This window comes from Argentina anserina, chromosome 2 (genome assembly GCF_933775445.1).
Source record: "Argentina anserina chromosome 2, drPotAnse1.1, whole genome shotgun sequence".
Classification (NCBI taxonomy): Eukaryota; Viridiplantae; Streptophyta; class Magnoliopsida; order Rosales; family Rosaceae; genus Argentina; species Argentina anserina.
This window is the reverse complement of record NC_065873.1, coordinates 28,459,055-28,482,526: the sequence shown is the minus strand read 5'-3', so window position 1 is coordinate 28,482,526 and position 23,472 is coordinate 28,459,055. Positions and strand designations below refer to the sequence as shown.

At 40.4% G+C, this 23,472-nt stretch overlaps 7 protein-coding genes across 10 annotated transcripts; 6 read left to right on the top strand and 1 right to left on the bottom strand.

Annotated features, from left to right (window-relative positions):
* The first annotated feature begins 47 nt into the window (after positions 1 to 47).
* LOC126783579 (phospholipase D delta-like) lies at positions 48 to 4,012 on the top strand. 2 transcript variants are annotated; one of them, XM_050509074.1, is made up of 10 exons: positions 48 to 1,284; positions 1,370 to 1,486; positions 1,639 to 1,833; positions 1,975 to 2,253; positions 2,390 to 2,458; positions 2,557 to 2,704; positions 2,806 to 2,954; positions 3,056 to 3,235; positions 3,360 to 3,542; positions 3,650 to 4,012. In XM_050509074.1, the coding sequence occupies exons 1-10, from the start codon at positions 370 to 372 to the stop codon at positions 3,941 to 3,943; spliced, it is 2,529 nt and encodes an 842-aa protein (XP_050365031.1). In that variant the 5' UTR covers positions 48 to 369; the 3' UTR covers positions 3,944 to 4,012. The 2 variants fall into 2 exon arrangements, with proteins under 2 accessions (XP_050365031.1, XP_050365030.1); XM_050509073.1 differs by having other exon boundaries at positions 3,342 to 3,542.
* A 231-nt stretch (positions 4,013 to 4,243) lies between these two features.
* On the bottom strand, positions 4,244 to 4,984 carry LOC126783595 (plastocyanin). Its single transcript, XM_050509094.1, has one exon. The coding sequence runs from the start codon at positions 4,887 to 4,889 to the stop codon at positions 4,389 to 4,391; it is 501 nt and encodes a 166-aa protein (XP_050365051.1). The 5' UTR covers positions 4,890 to 4,984; the 3' UTR covers positions 4,244 to 4,388.
* Positions 4,985 to 9,493: 4,509 nt separating this feature from the next.
* On the top strand, positions 9,494 to 15,040 carry LOC126783583 (serine/threonine-protein kinase STY46-like). 3 transcript variants are annotated; one of them, XR_007670884.1, is made up of 17 exons: positions 9,494 to 9,984; positions 10,637 to 10,751; positions 10,900 to 10,973; positions 11,088 to 11,192; positions 11,420 to 11,474; positions 11,569 to 11,635; positions 11,736 to 11,827; positions 11,986 to 12,036; positions 12,281 to 12,444; positions 12,522 to 12,626; positions 12,829 to 12,902; positions 13,049 to 13,224; positions 13,597 to 13,692; positions 13,979 to 14,059; positions 14,250 to 14,269; positions 14,532 to 14,666; positions 14,752 to 15,040. XR_007670884.1 is itself a non-coding variant. In XM_050509079.1 (17 exons), exons 1-17 carry the CDS (start codon positions 9,776 to 9,778, stop codon positions 14,830 to 14,832), a joined length of 1,734 nt encoding a protein of 577 aa, XP_050365036.1. In that variant the 5' UTR covers positions 9,494 to 9,775; the 3' UTR covers positions 14,833 to 15,040. The 3 variants fall into 3 exon arrangements, 2 of the variants coding, with proteins under 2 accessions (XP_050365036.1, XP_050365037.1); XM_050509079.1 differs by having other exon boundaries at positions 14,216 to 14,269; XM_050509080.1 differs by lacking the exon at positions 11,569 to 11,635 and having other exon boundaries at positions 11,717 to 11,827; positions 14,216 to 14,269.
* A 503-nt stretch (positions 15,041 to 15,543) lies between these two features.
* On the top strand, positions 15,544 to 18,494 carry LOC126783582 (mechanosensitive ion channel protein 8-like). Its single transcript, XM_050509078.1, has 5 exons — positions 15,544 to 16,906; positions 17,040 to 17,163; positions 17,324 to 17,617; positions 17,740 to 17,942; positions 18,022 to 18,494. The coding sequence occupies exons 1-5, from the start codon at positions 15,591 to 15,593 to the stop codon at positions 18,305 to 18,307; spliced, it is 2,223 nt and encodes a 740-aa protein (XP_050365035.1). The 5' UTR covers positions 15,544 to 15,590; the 3' UTR covers positions 18,308 to 18,494.
* Positions 18,495 to 18,691: 197 nt separating this feature from the next.
* Positions 18,692 to 20,380, top strand: LOC126783594 (mediator of RNA polymerase II transcription subunit 30). Its single transcript, XM_050509092.1, has 3 exons — positions 18,692 to 19,065; positions 19,645 to 19,722; positions 19,998 to 20,380. The coding sequence occupies exons 1-3, from the start codon at positions 18,724 to 18,726 to the stop codon at positions 20,094 to 20,096; spliced, it is 519 nt and encodes a 172-aa protein (XP_050365049.1). The 5' UTR covers positions 18,692 to 18,723; the 3' UTR covers positions 20,097 to 20,380.
* Positions 20,381 to 20,498: 118 nt separating this feature from the next.
* LOC126783590 (glutathione S-transferase-like) lies at positions 20,499 to 21,804 on the top strand. Its single transcript, XM_050509089.1, has 3 exons — positions 20,499 to 20,919; positions 20,996 to 21,044; positions 21,127 to 21,804. Exons 1-3 carry the CDS (start codon positions 20,767 to 20,769, stop codon positions 21,579 to 21,581), a joined length of 657 nt encoding a protein of 218 aa, XP_050365046.1. The 5' UTR covers positions 20,499 to 20,766; the 3' UTR covers positions 21,582 to 21,804.
* Positions 21,805 to 21,948: 144 nt separating this feature from the next.
* LOC126783593 (U11/U12 small nuclear ribonucleoprotein 25 kDa protein) lies at positions 21,949 to 23,157 on the top strand. Its single transcript, XM_050509091.1, has 4 exons — positions 21,949 to 22,237; positions 22,460 to 22,565; positions 22,676 to 22,775; positions 22,911 to 23,157. The coding sequence occupies exons 1-4, from the start codon at positions 22,009 to 22,011 to the stop codon at positions 23,004 to 23,006; spliced, it is 531 nt and encodes a 176-aa protein (XP_050365048.1). The 5' UTR covers positions 21,949 to 22,008; the 3' UTR covers positions 23,007 to 23,157.
* Positions 23,158 to 23,472: the final 315 nt, after the last annotated feature.

The following is a 23,472-nucleotide window of genomic DNA, read 5'->3' as shown; positions in this document are numbered from 1 at the left end:
CCTCCACGTGTCCCCTACTCCGATTCACAATTTCTACTTGTAGAACCCTGTCAGACCAGACCTCACGTTCCCACGCAGAACGCCATAACCTCCCCCACATTACTTAAAAGTCCCATACCCTTGCCCATATTGCCGATCTTCTCCTACCGCCGCCGGTCTTCGCCGTTGGCTTCGTCGGAGAGAGGTGTACGTAACTTAAGCAAGAATCCATTTCTACTTACGTCTCTCCGCGTTTTTTCTCTACAAAGCCAACGTCGCTAGTCGGAACACCGATAAGTTCTCATAATCTTCTTAATCTTTCTCCGGCCAACTGCTAGCTAATTCCTTCTCTGCCTACATTGTTCGCGCTCAACAGTTAATCAAATTCAAATGGCTGAAGAGAAACAAGAAACTCCAACACTGGCTTTGGAGCCATTGGTGGTGCACCTTCACGGCAACCTTGACTTGAAAATCATAGAGGCGCGATCTCTGCCCAACATGGACATGCTCTCCGAGCGATTCCGACGGTTCTTCTCCGCCTGCCGCAAGCCATTTGCTAACGCCAAACAGAAGCAGCAGCACCACCACCATAAGATCATCACCAGCGACCCTTACGTCACCGTCTGCCTCGCCGGAGCTACCGTCGCACGCACGCGCGTGATCTCCAACTCCCAAAACCCCGAATGGAACGAGCATTTCACCATCCCTCTCGCGCACCCCGTGTCGCAGGTAGAGTTTTACGTGAAAGACAACGACATGTTCGGCGCCGATTTAATCGGTGTGGCGTCTGTCTCAGCGAAGCGAGTCCTCTCCGGTGAGACCATCAGCGACTGGTTCCCGATAATCGGGCCGCTGGGGAAGCCGCCGAAACCGGACGCGGCGGTTAAGTTGGAAATGAGGTTCACGAAATGCGAGGACAACCCGTTGTATCAGCGCGGCATTTCGAACGTGGACAACTGTTATTTCCCGGCGAGGAAAGGTGGTCACGTGACGCTGTACCAGGACGCCCACGTGCCGGACGGAATGCTGGAGGACATAGAATTGGACGACGGCGTTAAGTTCGAGCACGGCAAATGCTGGGAGGATATTTGCCATGCAATTCTGGAGGCCCATCATATGGTTTACATTGTGGGTTGGTCCATTTTTCACAAGGTTAAGCTGGTTAGAGAGCCCAGTAAGCCCTTGCCCAGCGGCGGCAATTTGAATTTAGGGGAGTTGCTGAAGTATAAATCTGAGGAAGGCTTGAGAGTTCTGTTGCTGGTTTGGGATGATAAGACTTCTCACAGCAAGTTCTTCATCAATACGGTGCGTTTTGGTTTGGTTATCTTGTACGTTTTAGTTTAATTTTAGGTTGTGAGGTTGACATTTTGTTGGTGCGAATTGTGTGTAGGCTGGAGTGATGCAAACACATGACGAAGAAACTCGCAAGTTTTTTAAGCATTCTTCAGTGTCATGCGTGCTGTCACCTCGATATGCCAGCAGTAAGCTTAGCATTTTCAAGCAACAGGCATGCTCTATACCACGATTCAGTCACTGTTTCAATTAGCTATATTTTATCAGATAGTATATAATGATTTTATAATGAAACTGTTTGCTTGTTCAAACAAAGAGTTACTGGTAATATGTTTAATTAATTTGGGTCACATTGTACTAATGTAGGTCGTTGGAACCTTGTTTACGCATCATCAGAAGTGTGTGATTGTGGATACACAAGCCTCGGGGAATAATCGTAAGATAACAGCATTTATCGGAGGTCTGGACCTCTGTGATGGTCGTTATGACACTCCTGAGCATCGGCTTTTTCACGATCTTGACACAGTTTTCCAGGGTGATTTTCATAATCCCACATTGGCTGTGAGTATTTTGTAGTGCGTAATATTACTATTTTGGCAATTGGCACCCTGCACCTTGATCACTTAGCTCAATGGTTTTTAGTATGGAGGCTAATTTGATCGACATTGAGAATTACTAAAAGTATTAAGCATAAATTCATAGGGTTCAAAGGGTCCGAGACAGCCCTGGCATGATCTACATTGCAAAATTGAAGGGCCGGCTGCATACGACGTGCTAACTAATTTTGAGCAGCGTTGGAAAAGAGCCACAAAGTGGTCCGAGTTGGGGCAACGCTTCAAAAGAGTGTCGCGTTGGCATGACGATGCCTTGATCAAGTTGGAGCGCATATCATGGATACTTAGTCCTTCACCAAACAGTTCCAATGATGATCCTATTTTACGGGTTTCAGATGAAGATGATCCTCAAAGCTGGAGTGTTCAGGTCATAATTAGATATTGCTCACATATCTTGCATTTGCTGCATCACAGTCTGCACATGCTTTAAGCTTAGTTCTATTAGTCCTCAGCTTTGTACTTTGTCTAACTTGCTTTATTCTATTTTGAATTAAATATGACAGATCTTCCGATCCATAGATTCTGGATCTGTGAAAGGATTTCCCAAAGATGTGTTCGAAGCTGAGAACCAGGTTGGCTCACATTCTTTAATTTTTAAACAACTTGATTAACAGATAAATTAATGGAGTCATGTATCTAATAAGTTCCTTGGCACTCTATTTTACTGCAGAATCTATGTTGTGCCAAAAATTTGGTTATAGACAAGAGCATCCAAACAGCATATGTCGAAGCTATCAGATCTGCGCAACACTTTATATACATTGAGAATCAGTATTTCCTTGGATCTTCTTATGCATGGCCAACATACAAAGAAGCAGGTGGTTATACATTCTTTTCCTATTTATGCTCTTCAATCAACTATAGTAGAAGTGTTATACAATAGATGAGATGCTGATAGTTGAGCTCGGTACATATACAGGTGCTGACAATTTAATTCCCATGGAGTTGGCATTAAAGATTGCTAGTAAGATACGAGCCAATGAGAGATTTGCGGTTTATGTCGTGATACCAATGTGGCCAGAAGGCACCCCCTCTTCTGCTCCTGTGCAAGAAATTCTCTTTTGGCAGGTCAGCTGCAAATGTTGCATCTAAGGATATGATATAACTTAATTGCTAACTTACAACAAACTCAGTTACCAACTAAATTTGCTCGGTGATATTTTTTTCAGGGACAAACAATGCAAATGATGTATGAAATCATAGCAAAAGAGCTGAAATCCATGAATATTGAGAATGCTCATCCGCAGGACTACCTGAATTTCTTCTGTCTTGGTAATCGAGAAAAGCTGCCTGGCACACTGTCCACTACAACTAACCAAATTTCCAGAACTGGTTCTCCAAGTAACAATGTAATCATGACATACTAAACTCCTTTCTATCTCTAATTATGCCGAACTTAACTTGCTGCATTTGAATGGTGTCCTAATCGAAAAATCATTGCAATTTGGTTTTCAGGTCTCTGCCTCCCAAAAGTTTCAACGGTTTATGATTTATGTACATGCCAAAGGAATGGTAGTCGATGATGAATACGTAATAATAGGCTCTGCGAATATCAACCAACGATCTATGGCAGGATCTAGGGACACCGAGATAGCCATGGGGGCATATCAACCGCAACACACATGGGGTAAGAAGAAGCGGCATCCTCATGGCCAGGTATCTACTATGCAGCTCTATAACCAATCTAGTCATTCTAGTGTATATGGATTAACATCCGAAGCAATGAAGCTGATCATTTATGCTCTTCGTTTATATGTTTTTAGGTGTATGGTTATAGAATGTCACTTTGGGCAGAACACATGGGGATGGTTGAGAATTGTTTCAGGGAGCCTGAAAACTTAGAATGTGTGAAGCGTGTGAACGACATTGGTAAGGATAACTGGAGTAGGTTCATCAACGAGGAATTTGCACAACTGCAGGGGCACCTCATCAAATACCCGGTTGAGGTTCATGCCAATGGAAAGGTAGGCGTATTGCCTGGACGAGAGAGCTTCCCTGATGTTGGTGGTAAGATCTTGGGCGCCCGCAGTACCCTTCCTGATGCTCTAACTACTTAACTCTACTAAGCTCCTCGATACTACAATTTTTCGTATCTATATATTCACGAGGAAACACACTGTGATCCCAGAAAGGGTTTTGAGTATATTAATTACATACAAAAAGTGTAAAGTGTTAGTAAACGGAAGTGAACTTAGGAATAGCATGTAATGTATTTACATCAAAATAGTATATATAGTCCGATTCATATACTTCACTACTTTGTTCTTCGTTTAAATTGTAGCATATATACTTTAAAGAAGTAACTAAATAGGATCACAAATCTACAAGCTGAAATGAAGACAATGAACAAAGAAATAGACAAACACGATGGCGATATATAATTCAACAGTTCTCCTCACAAATTCTCTCATTGTCAATTTACTGTCTCGGTTATTATAAGCTCTTGTACCACCCAGAAAAAGGAGGCATTGATCTTTGAATAAACAGAGAACTAAATAGAACTTAGTTAACGGTGACCTTGCCGGACATGCCAGCTCCCTGGTGAGGAGAGCAGTAGAACGAGTATGTTCCTTTCTCAGTCAAGGTGACGGAGTAGGTCTCTCCTGGGGCGTTGAGGAGATCCTCCTCGCTCATGGAGATTTTCCCGACATCAACACCAGCGGGAACCTCATCCTCGTCGAAGACAACGTTGTGTGGGAATCCAGCGTTGTTCTTGAAGACGATCTTGTCGCCGGCGCTGACTGAGAAATCGTTGGGGACGAAAGCCAAGGAACCGTCACCGCCTCCGAGAAGGATCTCAATGGCCAAAGCATTGCTGGCGAGGAGTGCACTCGCGGCAGTGGCAGCGACTGCAACACCGACGTCCTTGAGTGAGGACTTGATGCTCATTCTTGGGACGGCAGCTGAGACCTTGACGGAGGTGGCGCCAACTTTGGTTGCTCCGGTGGACTTGAGTCCGGTGAATGAGGGGATAGCAACGGAAGCAGGAGTGACAGTGGCCATTGTTGAGAGTAGTGTGTTTGATGTGTTCTAGTTGGTCGCCTCGAGACTTTAATGGGGATCAAATACGAACGGAGAAGAGAGGAATGGTTTGTTTTAATAGGGAGGGAAGGATTGGTGATGTGTGGTTTGTATTTGTGGGGGGAATATGTGATTGAATGAATGGTAGTGATAATGGGGATGAGGTAGGACAAGGGTTATCTAGTGAGGATGGATCTCATTGGCTATGTGGGATGCTATCCCATGACATGGCTTGGATTTTGTGATGTGAGGTGAAGAATGTGAGAGCTTCACAAGTATGTCAAAACTAGTGGAAGTGGATAAGTAATTTGTTGTACGAGTACTGCTCACAAATATGAATGGCTAAAGTTTTGACATAAAAACCATTTCAGAGAAAAATCTATCCAAAGTGTGCGCAATCTTTGCATTACATCTTAAAAGAGGCAAAGTTATCTCAAAGATATTATACATTAGCCTTGTTCGACTACAATCGGTTGTATTTAGCATATCTTACAGGTACATTATGACGAAAAATTGAAATTCTAGGACATCACGGTGAATATGTTAAAAACTTAAAATTGCCAGGCGACTTCACGGTCTTCACCATTAGAGCAAACATTTGCTTTCACTTTCTCTCAACGTACTACTTTTAAATTTAGATTGATTGGATTTTTACCAAGTACATCTTAAATATGGAAGTAAACTCCACATTCTAACAGTTTTTTTGGGCCATTTGAAATTTGTCTTTTACAGGCCCATAGAAGAGCCTTGCGCAATTTGCACGACAGATTGCAACGACAAATATAAAGCCCACAAACGGCAACCTCGATATATCGAGGTTATAAACACTTATATAATCAACATGGATGAGTGAAAATATACTAAAAATTGGGGATCAGATTCAAAGTGTGGAACAACTTCTAATCGAAAGAAGAAAACAAAAAGTTTGGAACAACTTAAATCACTAAAAAGATACAATTCAAACTCAAAATTCCCCATGTAAGATTACATATGCTTGGACTCGACAACTCATTGCAAGAAGTACACAATTTGGTTACATGGAAGAGGAAGCTAGCTAACAGCCGACAGTTGAGTTATGAGTAGAAACATGCATATGAAGCCTCACCCTTAAAATTAAAGAGTGGCCAACGCTCCTTCCCTCGCACATTTACTTCTTCTTTAGTCTTCACCTTCCCCAGCCAGATCCAATAGGAGGTACCCAAAAGGTTAATCTTATCTTCAAATATTACCAAAGGACGTGAATGAACTTCTAACTGCTGGTTAAAATCAATGCTTCAGCCGTGGTTATTAAGCTTCATCCACTTTGTCCTCCATATTTAATGTGATACATGTGAGCAAAGATCGCAACCAGATTATGCAGAGAACAACCTAAGTCGATCCAGTAATAGTCATTTCTAATTACGAGAAAGTATGTCCTGTTAACTACTACTCTAGCAGTGTTTCATGTAAATGACCAGTTTTATGTGTGCAATGTTCAACGATCAGGTTCCCAACTTGGGATCAACTTTGTATATTGTGTACTTTCAAGCAGATATAAATCATATTATTGGACTAATTAAACGAGATTATGCAGTGAAATGGTAAGATGATGCTTTGTTCCAATATATATTGCAGTAGAAAAAACTAGTATTACAGTTGGGAGGTACTATATGACCTCTAAATTAGGCATAAAATATAACTCGATCTGCTCCAAATTCAGTACTGCAATCTGTTGGTTTCTCATATTTAGAAATAGCAAGATTCAAATTCTATAGCTAGTAAGATCAAATTTGAACGAGGCATGTATATAAATGTCAAATTTGAAGGTCCATCCGAGGCTTAAGTATGTATACTTGCATATGAATTATCCACAATTACAAGTATTTGATATTTGCCAAATCTGATATTAATCACGAAAACTCGATCATATCAAGATCGAACATATATAACTATAGGAAATAACTTGCATGTTGCATATTTTGCAGAAAGAAAACAGAGAGGAGATCGATATACACAGGTATGAGAACTGAGAAGATATATATAGTTATATACTTACCTAGCTACCGGTATCTGCAGGAAGCGCCGGCTGAAATATTGGTCGCCTAAAACGTGGGGAGAGACAAAATTAAGAAAGAGCACTGAGATATTGGCACGGCTCAATCAGAAAAACACATTGAGGCTTCATCGATCTCTCAATGTTGAGCTGTATGTTTATTCTCCTGAGTGAGCCGGGCCAACATCGCAGGAACTATTTCAAGTGCCCCCAGCGTTCGTTAAATGCAATGAAGAAGAGAGAAAAAAAAATGAAGAGAGAAGGCAATGACGATGATCGATGAGAGGACGATGATATTGAGGTGTGAGCGAGGAATGGGAATGTCTTGGAGCAATATTTAAGGATGGAAGTGAGAGATCGAAGGAGCGAGAAGATCGCAGATCAATGTTGTTTACTATTGCACGTTGCTGGGTGCATTTAAAACTTGAGCTACCAAAACCCTAAGCCAAGGACCATAGCATTCATTATCTTGCTATCAACCCCATACGTACGTAATATAGAAGCTAGTCTCTACCACTCTCTCTCTCTCTCTCTCTCTCTCTCTCTCTCTCTCTAGTTGCAGAGATACAGAGGCACAGGGCCTCAACAATAAATAAGGGAATCTCGCTCGCTCTGGCTGTCATGGGTGGTGGTGGTGATCGATGAATGCTCATTATGAAACCGAGGGCATGCACAGCACTCAGAGCCAAATATTTATGAGAGGGAATCTCACCACCCCCTACACAGTGAGAGATAGAAGAAGCCATTGTCGTGATCGAACAGCTTTATGTAACTCACTGTGTAATTGCCCAACTGCATCTTAAATACTTAGTTGGGGAATATCATCACTGTCTTGGTTGGTTTTGGAATTACCGCGCGCCACCATTTACTAGCCCAGGAACCACTTTAAATGCGCGCAGCTCCACCATCATTTACTTCCTTTTCTCTCCGATCCTCTTCCCAACAGCCTTTTCTATTTTGCAAAATCACCATCAGTGCTCCAACTTATTGAAAGTTCGGAGCAAAACTCCGTTCAGTTGTTTTTTTTCCGGTTTCTGATTCAATGATCACTTCAGATCGACTCTAATTCGGTACCTTTTCTGGTGGCTATTCAGAGTTAACAAACCAATGTGCTTAAAAGCCTTAAATGTAATGGCCCAAATTCATCCTGGCATATAGAAATCCTATGACCCAATCTAACTAATTAGTTTGTTCACCACATGGCCCATGTTTATTTGTCCACCAGATTAGTCTCTTTTCGGCAATAGATTAAGGCTATCTTAGCAATAAACAATACATGCTTAGTTTCTCAAAAAAAAAAAAACTTAGGGTTGTGATATTAGGTCATGTTTGCATCAATCTCGCTGGTTAAAGACTAATAGTCTATTTCCAACAAGCACTTATAAATCTGAACATGTAAAGCCCACATCGCCCTAACTCAATACATTTTACCCTCGTATAGTTGATTGTAGTAGTCAATTCCTATATAGCAAGCACATTAGGATACAACTGTTTGAGATTGTTTTGTAGGGAGCAGAGATGGTGGATGGTTGATGACGTTGTACTTTTTAAAATCATTGGTTGAATGTCCACTACATACATATGAGCGTTTAGATACGTCACCAGAGATTGATGTTATATTACTTACATATATGGTACAAAGTTACTGGATTACATAGACGTGCTTTTGGAACATTCATGAATGCTTGAGTCGTAAGTAGCTGAAGAGCGATTATGTAACTATCAGTAATGGAGTGAATAGTGATGGATCTATAGTCCGAAAGTTGAGTGAGCAGAAATAAAGTACTAACTGGAGCAAACATACAAATAAATGTACATCTTTCATTATAAACTCAACTACTTATACGCAGTGATCACTTCAACGTTGTATCAATTTTATGTGTAAAATCATAATTCACCCTAATTTAGATTCCAAAAGGACCTTAATGAGGTGCGTGACAGTCAAAGTACAAAAAGATGGGCAGGGTTAGATCTTAGAAGGGCCACATATTGTTCACACACATGAATCTCCATTAACAGGATACATCATCCATCAACCATATAGTAATGTTTACAAGTGTCTAGACACATGGGGTCTGCTATCTCACTCGATCTGTATCATAAGCCGGAGAGAAATTAGTATGTTTGTCTCAATAATAACACCAACTAAGTTTGCGTCTTAGGATTAATGTTGGAAATGTCGACCCTAACGGGGAAAAAACATTCAGCTCCACTTTAATTTAACTACGACCCAAACGGTTACACGCTTAATAAAAAATATAAAATACAAACGCAATTCTCTGATGATTCGCTTAAGCTGGTTGAGTGGGAAATTAGATCATCCAGCTCCGGTCCGATTGGCCGGACAGGATAGAATGGGTCCAACAGGTGATGCGATTGACGAATAAAGCTGGAGATGGAATCTTATTCTAATATTTTTACAAAAACTATTAGTCTGTACTGGATCATGATTATGTTTAAGCATTAGTTTAAGGAGGGTTACTCCAATAACGATAAATAGAAACAAGGCAGTGTTTTTTTCGTGAAGGGTGATATAAGCAAGGAAAGCATTGTTAAGAACCCACGTCAACGTTGTCAACCCCAGGCTCCGGTTTAATTAGTTTAATCCCCGCTGTTTGTTTTTGTTCTTCTTAACCTAAACCCAGGAACATAATCACGATTAGAGGGAGTGGGATTAAGGCTTAAGAGGGACAAGACAGGGCTCCTGTGTTTCCGTACACGAAAGGACACGCACTTCAGTGATCCGGCGTCGTTTTGGTTTCTGTATATAAGGGGAGCATTTAAGGGACCACAGCTTGGGTTTGAGTTTTGTGATCGAAACGCAGCGTTTTGTTGTATGGTGGCGGTGATCATGGCGGAGGAAGACACGGAGAGTCGGTGTAGCATACCAGCGGATTTTTCGCCGGCTTTGACCCGGAAGCAGAAGCTCAAAGTGAATATCTACAATGAAGTTCTGGTTCGGCTCAAGCGGTCGGATGTTCCGGAGGCCCAACAACCCGGTTTCGAAGATGAACTCTGGGCTCATTTCAATCGCCTCCCGACTAGGTACCACCTCCTCTTTCTCTTTCTCTCTCTTCACTCTTCTCTCTCTCTCTCTCTCTCTCTCTCTCTCTACGTACGTCACTACGTACATGATCGGTTCTAAAATCTCTTCCTTCCATTTGAGACATCAGAACGGTGCGTTTTGTTTTTTTTTCTTTTATTTTTCTTTTGCATATTCTTTGTTGATTCTTCTGGATTAGAATCTTTGATTCCTTTTATTGTTCTAAGATAAAATATTATTATGTCACGCTCGTATCATCACTCTGGTGCGAACTCAAATTGTTTGTCTGGGAGATCTTAAGGGCTATAAACACTGATTTGAGTTCGTATTCTCTTAGTTAATGGTAATATAGGGAAGGATTTGATCACGTAGAAAGGCATCGGTTCATGCTTAGAAGTCTTCGAAGAACAATGAAAGATGCGTCTAACCTTCGACTGTGGTGGTCTGCACGGACCCACCAACTCGTGACCCACAAACTCGTCTTACGTATGCCCATACGTATACGTCTGTGTATATTTTACCCTCGCAGAATATATTATAGGGCAACTCGTGAACTGGGTTATTTTTGTTATAGTGGTATTTGTTTAAGCTTCAATTTGAAGTGTTACTTGCTTAATTTATTGCTTATTGTGGATGTGGATTTTGTTATTGAAGATATGCTTTAGATGTGAATGTGGAGAGAGCACAAGATGTTCTCATGCATAAAAGACTGTTGCATATGGCACATGACCCGGCCACTAGACCCGCAGTAGAAGTCCGTCTTGTGCAGGTAGTTTTTGGATTTTAATTTTTTTATCACCGTAAAAAATTGGTCATTCTTGGGTTGAATCCAGAAATGGTCTTAGATTTTTTGAAAAGAAAAATGTACTGGAAATTTAGTGGCTTTTATCGAATTTGCAGTGTATGTGTTTATGCAGGTTAATTCGTCTTCTGGTTCAAACTCATCCAGAAAGGCAGATACTCAGTGTGCTGGTTTTGCTGGCAAACAGAGGCATGGTTCAACGAAAAGCTTTTTGGATATGTTTTTCTTTACGTACAAGTCAGTAATACCATTTGTCTTTACATCTCTCATGTGCTACCCTCTTTGCATTTCTCATGTGTTCAGTCATCCACCACCAGCTTTTGGTTTATCGGAAGACCTTGAACTTGCTTTTGAAGCCAAGAAGCTACAAGTTCAACATGGGAATGATACTGCAAATGCCGTTCCAAGGTAAAAACAATATTGCCTTAAGTTTGTAGTTAGGACCATGCATTGAGGTGTGTAGAAGAATACTGCTTTTTCTGAAGACCTTGAACTTGAATTTTGTATTATAATGTTATTCTGACTTTGTCATTTAGCACAATTAATCATAGCAGGATTGATTCATGGATTGGATGCTAAATATAAGTTGGCATTATTCAAACTTTAACTAATTCTGGTTTTTTCTAATTATGTAGGCCGATGCATGAAATTACAATTTCAACTAATGACAAGCCCAAACTCCTCAGTGAGGTAGGCTCAGTTCTTAACTTAAAAAAAAAAAAAATTTGTTTTGTGTCTAGTCAATATAATCCTGAATTACTTTTTAAAATAATTTTTGATAAAGCCGATGTTTCTACACCAGAATGCTTCAAAACTTCTGGTTGGAGATGCTACCTGTAATATTAGTCTGGGTAATGCCTGTCGAATGGATTATGCTACATTCAATTCAAAGTATCTCATTTAACGTTCAGAATCAAAATGTTTTGCATCAGTTGACATCCTTATTATCAGACATCGGACTGAACATTCAAGAAGCACATGCCTTTTCTACAACAGATGGCTACTCCTTGGATGTCTTTGTTGTTGATGGTTGGAAATGTGAGGTATTGTCTTAATTGCCTTCTTTTTGTTCTGGTATAAGATTAAAAATCTCTGAGATTGTTAGTCATGACTGAATTGTATTAAGTATTTCTAAACAGTTCTTATTCTCGATCTTATAATTTATGATATGCTTGACATACATGCTCTCCAAACTATGCAGGAAAGTGAACGGCTTAGACAGGCATTGGCAAAAGAAATACTATTGAGTGAGGTAGTTTCCGTTATGCTTATATATACTTCAGTAAGCAATTGGCATTCTCATGATTCGTGTTTTTCTTTTTTTTGGTTGGTGAAAGAATCTGAATATGTAGGTATTCTTGCATGCCTTATTTTGTTGTAATTGACACCAAAGTATGTGAAATCAGTGCTGCTAATACTTGTAACATGTCTGCTCTGTTTTCTCTTTCTTACGATATATTTATAACATCTAAATAATGTGTGTTGTGTTTCGGCAGAATCCTTGCTTGGATTATAATGTCATTTCGCCCGTTTTGAGACAAGACACTGGAATCATTGGTGATCATGTAAGCACATCCACTGAAGATAAAGATATCTGGGAACTTGATGCAAGCCTATTGACTTATGAAAAGAAAATTGCGTCTGGATCAAATGGTGATTTGTAAGTTCTGTCATCTTCTTAGGTCATGTTCAAATGGTACAAGACTATGCCTGTTTTTAATTTGTTGGTTGACACAGATATCAAGGTTCTTTCTGTGGTCAAGATGTGGCCATTAAAGTTCTTAGCACTGACCGCCTAAATGAAACTATGAAAGAGTTTACTCAAGAAGTCTCTATCCTGAGGTTGGTTATATGTCATTTGACTCAATTAGCCCTGTGTTTCATATTTTGTAGTTATCAGTCATCTCAGCTCCATCTTATAATTACTCTATTTCTCTAAATATGATGAATTAACATAACATCCCCCATAATGGACAGAAAGGGTGCTAGTAGCATCCTGTTTCAATGTATTTAATCTTGCATTTTTCTCTTACTATTTCCGCAGAAAAGTTCGGCACAAGAATGTTGTTCAATTCATAGGGGCATGCACTAAACCTCCAAACCTCTGCATAGTTACTGGTACTGTGAATATTCTGGGCCGTGCTTCATACTTGTGCACAGAATTATACATGTGTTCTTTCTATACAGGGTTTCCATATAGCTCAACTGCTGATTACTTTTTTTTTGGAGAGAAACTGCTGATTACATAGTTATTTACTTCACAGAATTTTTGACTGGTGGAAGCATGTACGACTTTCTGCATAAACAAAAGGGTGCTTTCTCACTTCAGTCCTTGCTCAAAGTTGCAGTTGATGTTTCGAGGGGAATGAAATACTTGCACCAAAATAATATAATCCACAGGGACTTGAAAGCTGCTAATCTTTTAATGGATGGAAATGGAGTAAGAACTCTTTCAATATTTTCTTCATTATGCATTTGGCTGGTCCTTTCAACTTTGTATGTATTCATAGTTTTCACTACAGTTACAAATTTTAGACTTTTGATCTCTTATTGCCTTCAAATGAAGTTTTTTATGTTGGACGGAAAGAAATCCTCTATGTCATTGTCATTTCTATTCATATAGCTCGACAGGACAATATTCATTATTATACTTTTCTCAAAACTAAAGAGAGGCATGGGCAGGGGTGTGCATTCTTGTCTTTGGCATGAATTGCTCCTGTATCATAGGAGCTCATCAGGTTCTTCCGTAGTTGTACATAGATCTAACAGGTTGATAAAAAGTTGGTCAATGATTGGATTACTTGTTTGACAGATTGTGAAAGTAGCTGATTTTGGGATTGCTAGAGTACAGGCACAGTCCGGTATCATGACTGCAGAAACTGGCACATACCGTTGGATGGCTCCAGAGGTCTGTGTTTCTTCAGCTATATATTAATGAAAATCAAGCATTTCATTTGCATCACTGAACGTTAATCATCAGGACTTGCACAGAGAAAAAATTAAGCACATTAGGAAATCAGATTTCTGGACTGACATATCATTTCTAGTTCATCATAACTGATTAGGAAAAATGACTGTACCTGGATCCATCCAATACCTGCATGAAATTATGGAAGTATGTATGTCATATGTTAAAATTTGATATTTCTTCCCGTCTACTTTCTGACAATATGTATATGTTGTTCAACTTGAAGGTTATAGAACATAAACCTTATGATCACAAAGCTGATGTTTTTAGCTTTGGGATTGTTCTGTGGGAGCTTCTTACAGGAAAGGTAATGTCTTCACATGCTATATGAAAAAGGCTAGTAGCCTTTTCTTCCTCTAAAAGAAATGCAAGTCAGTATTTACTATCGTCTTCCTTTAAATTAGTTTATCATTGAGCAGACTTCACAGCGTCATATATCTGTGTTTTATGACTAAAATGTCAGCTTCCTTATGAGACCTTAACTCCACTTCAAGCAGCACTTGGCGTTGTCAAAAAGGTACCTCTTTTGCTACATATAACTAATATATTTTTATCCTTTCATATCTCTTTTTATTTTTCCTGCAAGTTCATATCGAGGATCCCAAGTTGTATGAAAATGGATTCGGGTAGGTGATCCCTATTAGTTTCATTGTCCTGAATCCAGATCAGAAGTCTTCCCATAAAAAAAGCTTTGCATAGAGATAGGGTAATACTGTATTATCTTAAAACTTGAAGGACTTCATTGATTTAGTGTTCTGCGCTTGGCGTACAAATTTCAGGGTCTGCGGCCTCCGATTCCTAAGCACACTAACCCTATGTTAGTGGAGTTAATGGAAAGTTGCTGGCAGCATGACGCATCATTGAGACCTGAGTTCTCGGAGATTGTAAATATGTTGCGACAGATGGCTAGGAGGGTAAGCAAAATAAAATCTGAACACTTCCTCATTCAGTGATCTTCTCCATTGTCATCTTGAAAGTGAAAGTGTTGTGATGACACAGGTTGCGGATGAAAGAGAGGACCGACGAAAGGGGAAATCAGCTAAAGTAGTACCCACTCTCAGGCATGGCAGTGCGGAATGAGGATATGTGCTCCATTGGAGCTATGCGTGTTAATCTAACAAATGATCAGACACTTCATTAGGGATTGACCATGTTTGGTAATATTGGTCATCAGTCATCACCTGAATGTAAATACAAACATCAATGAATAGACAAAGATACTTCCCCACAGGACAAGACGCACGCTAAATAATATTATTCCCGACTATTTTGTATTCCCATTTCATAGATCAAATGTCTGGAATCTGATGCATTGCTCCTCCTATTCTCTTTGTGTCACAATATCAATCTATCACTCTCCTTGTGCACCAGAGTCCAGAATAAAAAACGGAAGAATAGTTGGTGGTAATCAGAAATAAGAATTCGATTTATGCGTTACATATTTGTGCAGGGGTCATGCTAGATTTCTGAGTCGTCTCAATTTTACAAGGAGACATGGAAAATTTAAGCAAAAAGAAAAAGAATAATTGGGGTTATATCTTTATCAGGGTATATGATATGGCTCAGAACAGTAATGCGAACATGTTCTTCAAAAAATGACAGAGATTTTACGAGAAGCTTTCCAGAAAACACCATCGTTGATTTTATACATGTCCTCTCTCCTTTTATTTTTCTTTTCAAATAATCAAAAAGGAGGGAAAAGAAATGAACGGTAAATAAAGACTCGTAGTTTTCTCTTTATTATTCCAACACATGTTGTGCAACTTTCCTTAGTTGGAAGCTTTGAGAAACCCCACTTTCAGTGATACTACTCAACGAAGTAGAGCTTTGGTCTAAAAATGGCACAGAGAGCAGAGCAAGTAGAGGTCGAGATCCACGGTACCGGAGAAAGAAGCCCGGTTGGCACAGTTGGTGGGGAGTCACTCCGGCGGAGGAGCAAAGATCAGGTACTGGAGGATGCACCCAACTCGGGTGGAGCTCAAGTTCTGAGGCGTAGCTCAAACGCTTCGTTTTCTTGTAAAGGTTGGAAACCTCCAATGAACAAGACCAGGTCGAGGCTCATTGATCCACCTGACGATCGGCGGACCAAGTCAGATAGGGTGGGACATTCCGGAAGAGTGGTCGGCAAAGATGACGAGGACGATGGTTTTGACGTTGAGGATATTCCGGAAGAGTATAAGAGGATGAAGTTCAACACTTTGACGTTAGTTCAGTGGGTGAGTCTTGTTTGTGTTTTGGGTGCTTTAGTTTGTAATCTTTGGATTCCAATGATAAGGAGGCAAACGGTGTGGGATCTTCCGATTTGGAAATGGGAGTTGTTGCTTTTGGCATTGATTTGTGGGCGTTTGGCTTCAGGTTGGTGTATTCGTTTGGTTGTGTTCTTTGTGGAGAGAAATTTTCTGTTGAGGAAGAGGGTTTTGTATTTTGTTTATGGGTTGAGAAAGGCTGTGCAGAATTGTCTGTGGTTGGGTTTGGTTTTGGTGGTGTGGCATCTTATATTTGATAAGAAGGTTGAGAAGAAAACCAAGAGTAGGATCTTACCTCATGTGACTAGGACTCTTGTATGTTTTCTGGTTGCTACCTTAATTTGGCTTGTGAAAACAATACTCGTCAAGGTTCTTGCTTTGAATTTCCATGTCAATGCCTATTTCGAACGAATCCAGGATGCATTGTTCAACCAGCATGTAATTGAGACGCTTTCTGGTCCTCCTTTGTTCGAAAGGCAGCACATACAAGAAGAAGAGGAAAAGGCTGCCGCGGAGATTGAGGAGTTTCAGAAGGCTGGGGCTTGTATACCTCGCGAGCTCAGGGCAACTCTTCTTCTAAGGAATGGGAGAGTTTTGGGGAGTGGTGGACTGCAGTGTAGCCCCACAATCGGCAGGAGTCCTAGATATTCCTCTAGGCCTACAACGCCTAAATCTGTGAACCAAGATGATGAGATCTCAGTTAACCAATTGCATCAGCTGAATCAGAAGAATGTTTCGGCTTGGAATATGAGGAGAATGGTGAATATCATCCGGCATGGCTCCTTAACCACTCTAGATGAAAACATACTGGATGTTGAGGACGACTCTACAGTGGAGATCAGCACTGAATGCCAGGCAAAAGAGGCAGCCAAGAACATATTCCTCAAAGTAGCCAAGCGGGGGTCAAAGTAAGTAGTACTCATCTTTGTTAATCTGCCATGTCATGTACAATTGATTTGAGATCTTAATCTGTATTTTAGTTTCACCTGTGTTTGCAAATTGCTTCTTGGTAATGTTTTCTGGTGCGACTTGTTGCGACAGATGCATTTTTCTTGACGATTTGATGCGCTTTATGGATAAAGATGAAGCCTTGAAGACAATTCGTCTCTTCGGAGTAGCAAGTGAAGATGATGGCATCAACAAGTCTTGTCTCAAAAACTGGGTGGTACTGCTTAATGCTTTAACTATAATTTTCTGCTCACCTTCTTTTTTATTATCATACCAGTTCTTGTTATATTACAATCTGCCTATCTAAATCTTGGACAAGCAAACGAGGTAGGGGGCTTTTTCTGAAGAACAAATATGTATTGTCTGTTTTTCTGCAGGTGAGTACATTTCGAGAGAGAAGAGCTCTAAAATTATCTCTGAATGATACAAAAACAGCAGTGGATGAACTCCACAACTTATTAAGCATTCTCGTGGGTGTGATCATTGTGATAACCTGTCTCATTATACTTGGGCTTCCAATCACCCACTTCCTTGTGTTCATAAGCTCCCAGATTCTTTTGGTCGTATTTATATTTGGGAACACTTGCAAGACAGTTTTCGAAGCAATCATCTTTCTGTTTGTAATGCACCCATATGATGTGGGTGATCGTTGTGAAGTGGATGGAGTCCAGGTAAAAACTTGAATAAAATGCTGATGTTTACTGTGTATTTATTTACCAATCATCTTACTACAAGTATATACCCCTAAATCCCTAATCCCCTATCTAATCGTTGTATATTGTGTGTTTCTCAGATGGTAGTTGATGAGATGAATCTATTAACAACAGTGTTTCTGAAGTTTGATAACCAGAAGATTATATACCCCAACAGTGTTCTTGCTACCAAGCCAATTGCTAACTTTTACCGCAGTCCTGACATGGGAGATGCTGTTGATTTCTGTGTTCACATATCAACTCCATTGGATAAGTTGGCCATGGTGAAAGAAAGAATCAAAGGGTAAGCTAGGGAAATAATATGGTTATTCTTTTCATTTCCATCTTAATTGACAGTAACATGTAACAAATCGAATGTGCAGGTACGTTGAAACTAAGACTAACCATTGGCACCCAGCACCAATGGTGATCTTAAGGGATGTAGAGGAACTGAACAAACTGAAGATATCAGTGTGGCTTACACACAGAATGAACCATCAGGACATGATGGCGAGATGGACTAGGAGAGCCCTTCTGATCGAAGAAATGGTCAAAGTGTTCAAAGAACTCGACATTCAGTACCGCTTGCTGCCTATCGATGTCAATGTCCGAAACATGCCAAGTCCATCCTCCAAACTCCCTCCAAATTGGACTGCTTGTGCTCCCTAATCATAATGCAGATGCAAGTAGTTGCTGCTAGTGCCGCTCGAATGTGTCTCTCTAAACACTACCTAGAAACAGCATCGTTCTAATGCAGCTATCTTAGATAAACAAAATTGTACATTTAATCAGGCATGACTGGATTTACTATGCACATTCGATCACCTATGAAACAAGTTGAATAATCATATGTCAAAACTGGCAATGCAACACTCAAATAGTCAAATATAACGACAGTTTTAGATTTTAAACTATAAATTGAGATTTTTTTAATTAAATAAATTACTCCCGATATAAAATTATTTTCAATAACTAAGATACGGTAAAAATTTTAGTATATAGTAAAAGTTGGTCGTGATAACAGTTATAACAGGAATAGAGAAACCCTTCCACTCTGCTCTCGATTTCTCTGTGAAAGGAAAAAAATGGAAGAGAATGAGGCGAATGCATCAGCAACTAACCCTAAGACGACGCAGGAGCTAGCAGTAGAAGGTCAGAAGCATCTAGAAGAAACGATACAGTCAGCTTTCCAGATCCTCTCCTCCATGAACGACGAGCTCTGCAACCCGCTCCTCTGGTCCATCAATTCCTCCGCAAACGGCGTCGTGCATAGCGATTCGTCGTCTTCTGAGAACACTAATGCCCAGAATCACGGCGACTCTGGCGGTCCCGGAGCTGGCGGAGCTCTTGAGGAGGCTCGGTTTCGGTATAAGAACTCCGTGACGGCGCTCCGGGCTGTTTTGGCTGCAATTCCTAATTCTCAGAAGGTGAACAACTCAGAAACCTTACTCTTTAGATTTTCCTTATTAGTAATTTAGATTTTAAATTAGGGGTACTACTACTTTGATGAACCCTAATTATACGGTTTGCAATTCAAGGTACAAATTGAAGTTTCTGATCTGGTTTATTATAATTTGGTTGAGAAATGCAGTATTAAGTTCCAGTTATGTGATTAAAGCTAATGAATGAATAAGCTTATGGATTTGTCACTGCGAGGAAGTAAGCATTTCTATGGACTTAATGAAATGGGCATTTGTATTGTGAGGGCTTTGTGAGATGACTGCAAGTGTTTGCTGCATCTATTAAGAAATTTGTAACCTTGTAAGGAATCAATGCTTGGAAACATAGTTTGGAATGCACCAACAATCAATGCCTTGGGTGTACTTCTATTAGGTGGTTTCGATGACCATATTATGTATATGTATATGTCTAATTGCGACAGTTTTCTTTAGAAACCATACGGTAAGCTGATATTGACTATATTATGTATATGTACGTGTCTAATTGCGACAGTTTTCTTTAGAAACCATACGGTAAGCTGATATCGGGAATTGCTGCTGAAACAGGAATCATCTGAAACTGGTTCGTCTGGAGATGAAACTGAAATTCAGAAGTTGGAAGAGCAAGCCTCCAATTTGAGAAAGGTATTCATTTGAACTACGCATTTCTTGTTCTAGATATAGATGTTTGCTTCCAAGGGATTCGGTTTATTGTAGCCGGTGTATGTGAAGTTTTGAATTGTTGTGAAAGTGATATAAAACTTTGTGATGACTTTTTCTCATTTTAGCCATCCTTGAGCTCATCCTGTTAATGATGCTGTTTTTGATTTGGGACCTTATTGATGTCTGAAGAGGAGCATACTTCTTCTCCTATTCCAATACAGCGATAGAATTAATATGTGGCCTTATTGTTTATGTAGGAGCTTGTGAAGAAAAATGCATATGTCAAGGTTCTTATAGATCAGATACGAGATCTTGTCACCGACATATCTACCTGGCAAAGTCCTTGTTCTGTCTGACGTCAGGCACACTGTACATCTTTGAATGGGTGGAAACTTTCTGGAAGTCTGAGAATCTGTGAAGCTTCAATTGTAATATATATTAGGGTTCACAAAGGGGAAAGTCTCATGAGGAGATATAACATGAGAGATACAATAGTGGAGATTTGTTAGACCTGATAAATTTGATATCATAGATTTCAGATTAGCTTGATTCTCCTTTCTTTGCCATGTATTAGATGTATCATCTATGAAATCAGCCATGCTGTTTAACCATTAATGGAAAATGGGCTGGTTTTGCATGAGGCTCATTTGAGTAAGAAGGGACTGGCACTAGCTTATTGTATGGAATACACGCAGATAATGACTAAATTTAAAGCGTAGAGCATAGCTTGGACTCCTTGGAGGTTCAAGCTGTAATGTTCAATTGCTTTGTCTATGTTTCTCATATCTTTTTCGTTGCAATCAAAAGCCTTGTTTTGGTGGATTTGGTCTTAAAACTCAAATCTTTGGTACGTGGACGCCGTGGACCCAGACAACAACCCTCTCAAGTAAGGGATAAAGTGGTACAGCAACAAGTGGGTATATTGCAAGAGATAAAGATCAGGAGGACACAAATTAGAAACACATCGGACCAGAAAGAAAGAAAGAAAAAACAGAGGAGCAAGACCTCGAAATCAATCTGAATCAGATGGCGACACCGGTTAAAGTGTACGGGCCACCGATATCCACCGCTGTGTCCAGAGTGTTGGCCTGTCTCCTTGAGAAAGAAGTGCCCTATCAGCTCGTTCCAGTCAACATGGCCAAAGGCGAGCACAAGAAGCCTGAATACCTCAAGATCCAGGTATCTCTTGCTCCTGCATTTACAGTGAACACGATTCTGTTGAATTCTCATGGCTGTTTCTTTCCTACTGTAACAGCCATTTGGACAAGTGCCGGCTTTTGAAGACGAAGGCTTCACCCTTTTCGGTATGTATGCTTCAACACATGGAATTAGATTGTAAATTTAGGGTTGAATAGTTTTTTTAAATATGTGATCTGTGATATTCAGAATCTAGGTCGATATGCCGATACATATGTGAGAAGTATGCAAAGCAGGGAAATAAGGGCTTGTATGGGGAGAACCCATTGGCAAAGGCCTCCATAGATCAGTGGCTAGAAGCCGAAGGTCAAAGCTTCAACCCTCCAAGCTCAGTTCTGGTGTTTCAGCTCGCATTCGCACCGAGAATGAAGCTGAAGCAGGATCAAACGGCAATCAGGCAGAACGAAGAGAAGCTGAAGAAGGTGCTGGACGTGTACGAAGAGAGGCTGAGGGAGAGCCAGTTCTTGGCCGGCGATGCGTTCACTCTAGCTGACCTTTCTCACTTACCCAACACACACTACTTGATCAATGCCACCGATATGGGAGAGCTGTTTACAGAAAGAGACAATGTGGGCAGGTGGTGGTCGGAGATATCAAGCCGAGAGTCGTGGAAGAAGGTGGTCGAAATGCAGAAGCCTGCTTGAGATCAGTCCTCACCACCTAGCTCCATTTTATTCTGATTTGCGCTTCCTTTTCAAATTGCAATCCTTAATAGAAACTTGACTGCTTGAATAATTAGTGTTCTTCCAGCCGGAAACCCTGTTAGATTCCGCTGGATTTGGTCGGAGTGTTTCTACCTTTCTTGGTTGTGTACTCTTTTACTATATATATCAATAAAATCTTAATCCATCCAACTGAAAAAGGGTTGCCAAATATGTGGAAACAGTGTTCCCCTGGTTTCATAGGAGGATGATTTTCTTGCTATTGCTAGACTTCAATGCACATAATATTGTTGCCCAAAAACATTATTACAACATATAAACAAAAAGGCTGAATGTAGAGCCCCAACATGATTGTATAAGACGCTGTGGCTTTCAAACAAGACCCAAATCCATTCGCAGCTTGTTTGCGATGACGGAGACTACGACGACGGGAGAGTCGAGTGTTGGCTTAGAAGGATACAAGGAAAACAACATAAAGAAAGCGAGGTTGCAGTCGACGCTGGCCGCGCTTATAAACGATCCCATACTTTCCGACGTCCCCAGAAAACCGACCCTATCGGATGTCGACACTCTCCTCAGCCTCGAACTCGGCAGCGCCATGCGCATCAATGTCCTCAAACTCGACGCTACTTCTTTCGGTAACGCTCTCTCTCTCTCTCTCTCTCTCTCTATCTCTCTCTCTCTCTCTCTCTCTCTCTCTCTCTCTCTCTTTCTCTCTCTCTCTCTCTCTCTCTCTCTCTCTCTCTCTCTCTCTCTCTCTCTCTCTCTCTGTCACAGACATTTCGTCGAGCACTTGGTGTGCCAGTTTGAATTTATTATAGAAATCAAACTGTTTGATTGGATGTGATGTTGTTATGAAGATGTGGCGCTGTCGAACTCTGCTACGGTGAAGGACCTCAAGCTTGCGATCAAAACGAAAGTTAACGAGATGGAGCAGTCCAAGATGGGTCACCGCCACATTTCATGGTGGGTTATTTTTTTGCCTGTGTTTTACTTCCACAGCTGCATCATATTGATTCAATTCGTGTTGTATTGGTGAAATTTGATGATGGGGTAATCTCGATTTTGATGTGCAGGAAGCATGTGTGGCGGAATTTTTGCATCTCATACCACAATGAGAAGTTACTGGACGACAATGCGGCTGTTGAGGAGTACGGCATTCGCAACAATTCTCAGGTATCCTCCTCTGCACAACGTTGTCATTTTATTTTTGCTCATGTCACACTATGTAGACCTAATTGAAAGAAGCTGCAGGATGCTATTCTTTGCTTAAACACGATAGATGTGATGAATATAACTATGCATATGCAGGTGCATTTTGTTGCTTGTGTTATGTCAAAGGATTCTAGGAGGCATTCGAAGAGGAGGAGACATCGCTTCTTTCATGGTCTTAGCAAGCGAATGTGATCTCGATGTTAATTCATCTCTATTTGCTTCGCTTATCCTTGTGGATCTTTTTAATCAGAATGTGATCTCAGTGGGCCATTGGTACTGCTATAATGTATCATGTGAGATATATCAATCAAAACCCTTCCATTTCCTGGATTATCATTCTTTGTTAAGTCTACAAATAGCGGCAGTAGGCAACCTCCTCTCACAGGACCTGAAAATTATTCTGTTGCATTGTAGATACTAAATGTGCAGTAGATTAAATATAAATTTTATGGTGGAGTGAAGCATTGATTGCCTTTTCCTAATGATCACCTTTGGATTAGTTAGTAGAAAACTGTGAGGAGTTGCATAGACTTTATGACAGCTAGATCTGAATTTAACTAGAGCAACTTCAGATTAGTATTTGAAACAATGAGCAACTTCAGATCAGTAACTAGAAACCAGCAAGGAGTTGCATGGCCCTTATGATAGCTAGACCCTA

Coding starts and splice junctions, on each gene's coding strand:
- LOC126783579 (XM_050509073.1), top strand. CDS start 370: ATGGCTGAAGAGAAACAAGAAACTCCAACACTGGCTTTGGAGCCATTG. Junction 1,285..1,369: donor GCAAGTTCTTCATCAATACG/GTGCGTTTTGGT, acceptor AATTGTGTGTAG/GCTGGAGTGATGCAAACACA. Junction 2,254..2,389: donor CTCAAAGCTGGAGTGTTCAG/GTCATAATTAGA, acceptor TAAATATGACAG/ATCTTCCGATCCATAGATTC.
- LOC126783595 (XM_050509094.1), bottom strand. CDS start 4,889: ATGGCCACTGTCACTCCTGCTTCCGTTGCTATCCCCTCATTCACCGGA.
- LOC126783583 (XM_050509079.1), top strand. CDS start 9,776: ATGGTGGCGGTGATCATGGCGGAGGAAGACACGGAGAGTCGGTGTAGC. Junction 9,985..10,636: donor TTCAATCGCCTCCCGACTAG/GTACCACCTCCT, acceptor TTGTTATTGAAG/ATATGCTTTAGATGTGAATG. Junction 10,752..10,899: donor TAGAAGTCCGTCTTGTGCAG/GTAGTTTTTGGA, acceptor GTGTTTATGCAG/GTTAATTCGTCTTCTGGTTC.
- LOC126783582 (XM_050509078.1), top strand. CDS start 15,591: ATGGCACAGAGAGCAGAGCAAGTAGAGGTCGAGATCCACGGTACCGGA. Junction 17,164..17,323: donor CTTGTCTCAAAAACTGGGTG/GTACTGCTTAAT, acceptor GTTTTTCTGCAG/GTGAGTACATTTCGAGAGAG. Junction 17,618..17,739: donor GTGAAGTGGATGGAGTCCAG/GTAAAAACTTGA, acceptor TGTGTTTCTCAG/ATGGTAGTTGATGAGATGAA.
- LOC126783594 (XM_050509092.1), top strand. CDS start 18,724: ATGGAAGAGAATGAGGCGAATGCATCAGCAACTAACCCTAAGACGACG. Junction 19,066..19,644: donor CAATTCCTAATTCTCAGAAG/GTGAACAACTCA, acceptor CTGCTGAAACAG/GAATCATCTGAAACTGGTTC. Junction 19,723..19,997: donor AAGCCTCCAATTTGAGAAAG/GTATTCATTTGA, acceptor TTGTTTATGTAG/GAGCTTGTGAAGAAAAATGC.
- LOC126783590 (XM_050509089.1), top strand. CDS start 20,767: ATGGCGACACCGGTTAAAGTGTACGGGCCACCGATATCCACCGCTGTG. Junction 20,920..20,995: donor CTGAATACCTCAAGATCCAG/GTATCTCTTGCT, acceptor CTACTGTAACAG/CCATTTGGACAAGTGCCGGC. Junction 21,045..21,126: donor CGAAGGCTTCACCCTTTTCG/GTATGTATGCTT, acceptor TGTGATATTCAG/AATCTAGGTCGATATGCCGA.
- LOC126783593 (XM_050509091.1), top strand. CDS start 22,009: ATGACGGAGACTACGACGACGGGAGAGTCGAGTGTTGGCTTAGAAGGA. Junction 22,238..22,459: donor ACTCGACGCTACTTCTTTCG/GTAACGCTCTCT, acceptor GTTGTTATGAAG/ATGTGGCGCTGTCGAACTCT. Junction 22,776..22,910: donor GCATTCGCAACAATTCTCAG/GTATCCTCCTCT, acceptor ATGCATATGCAG/GTGCATTTTGTTGCTTGTGT.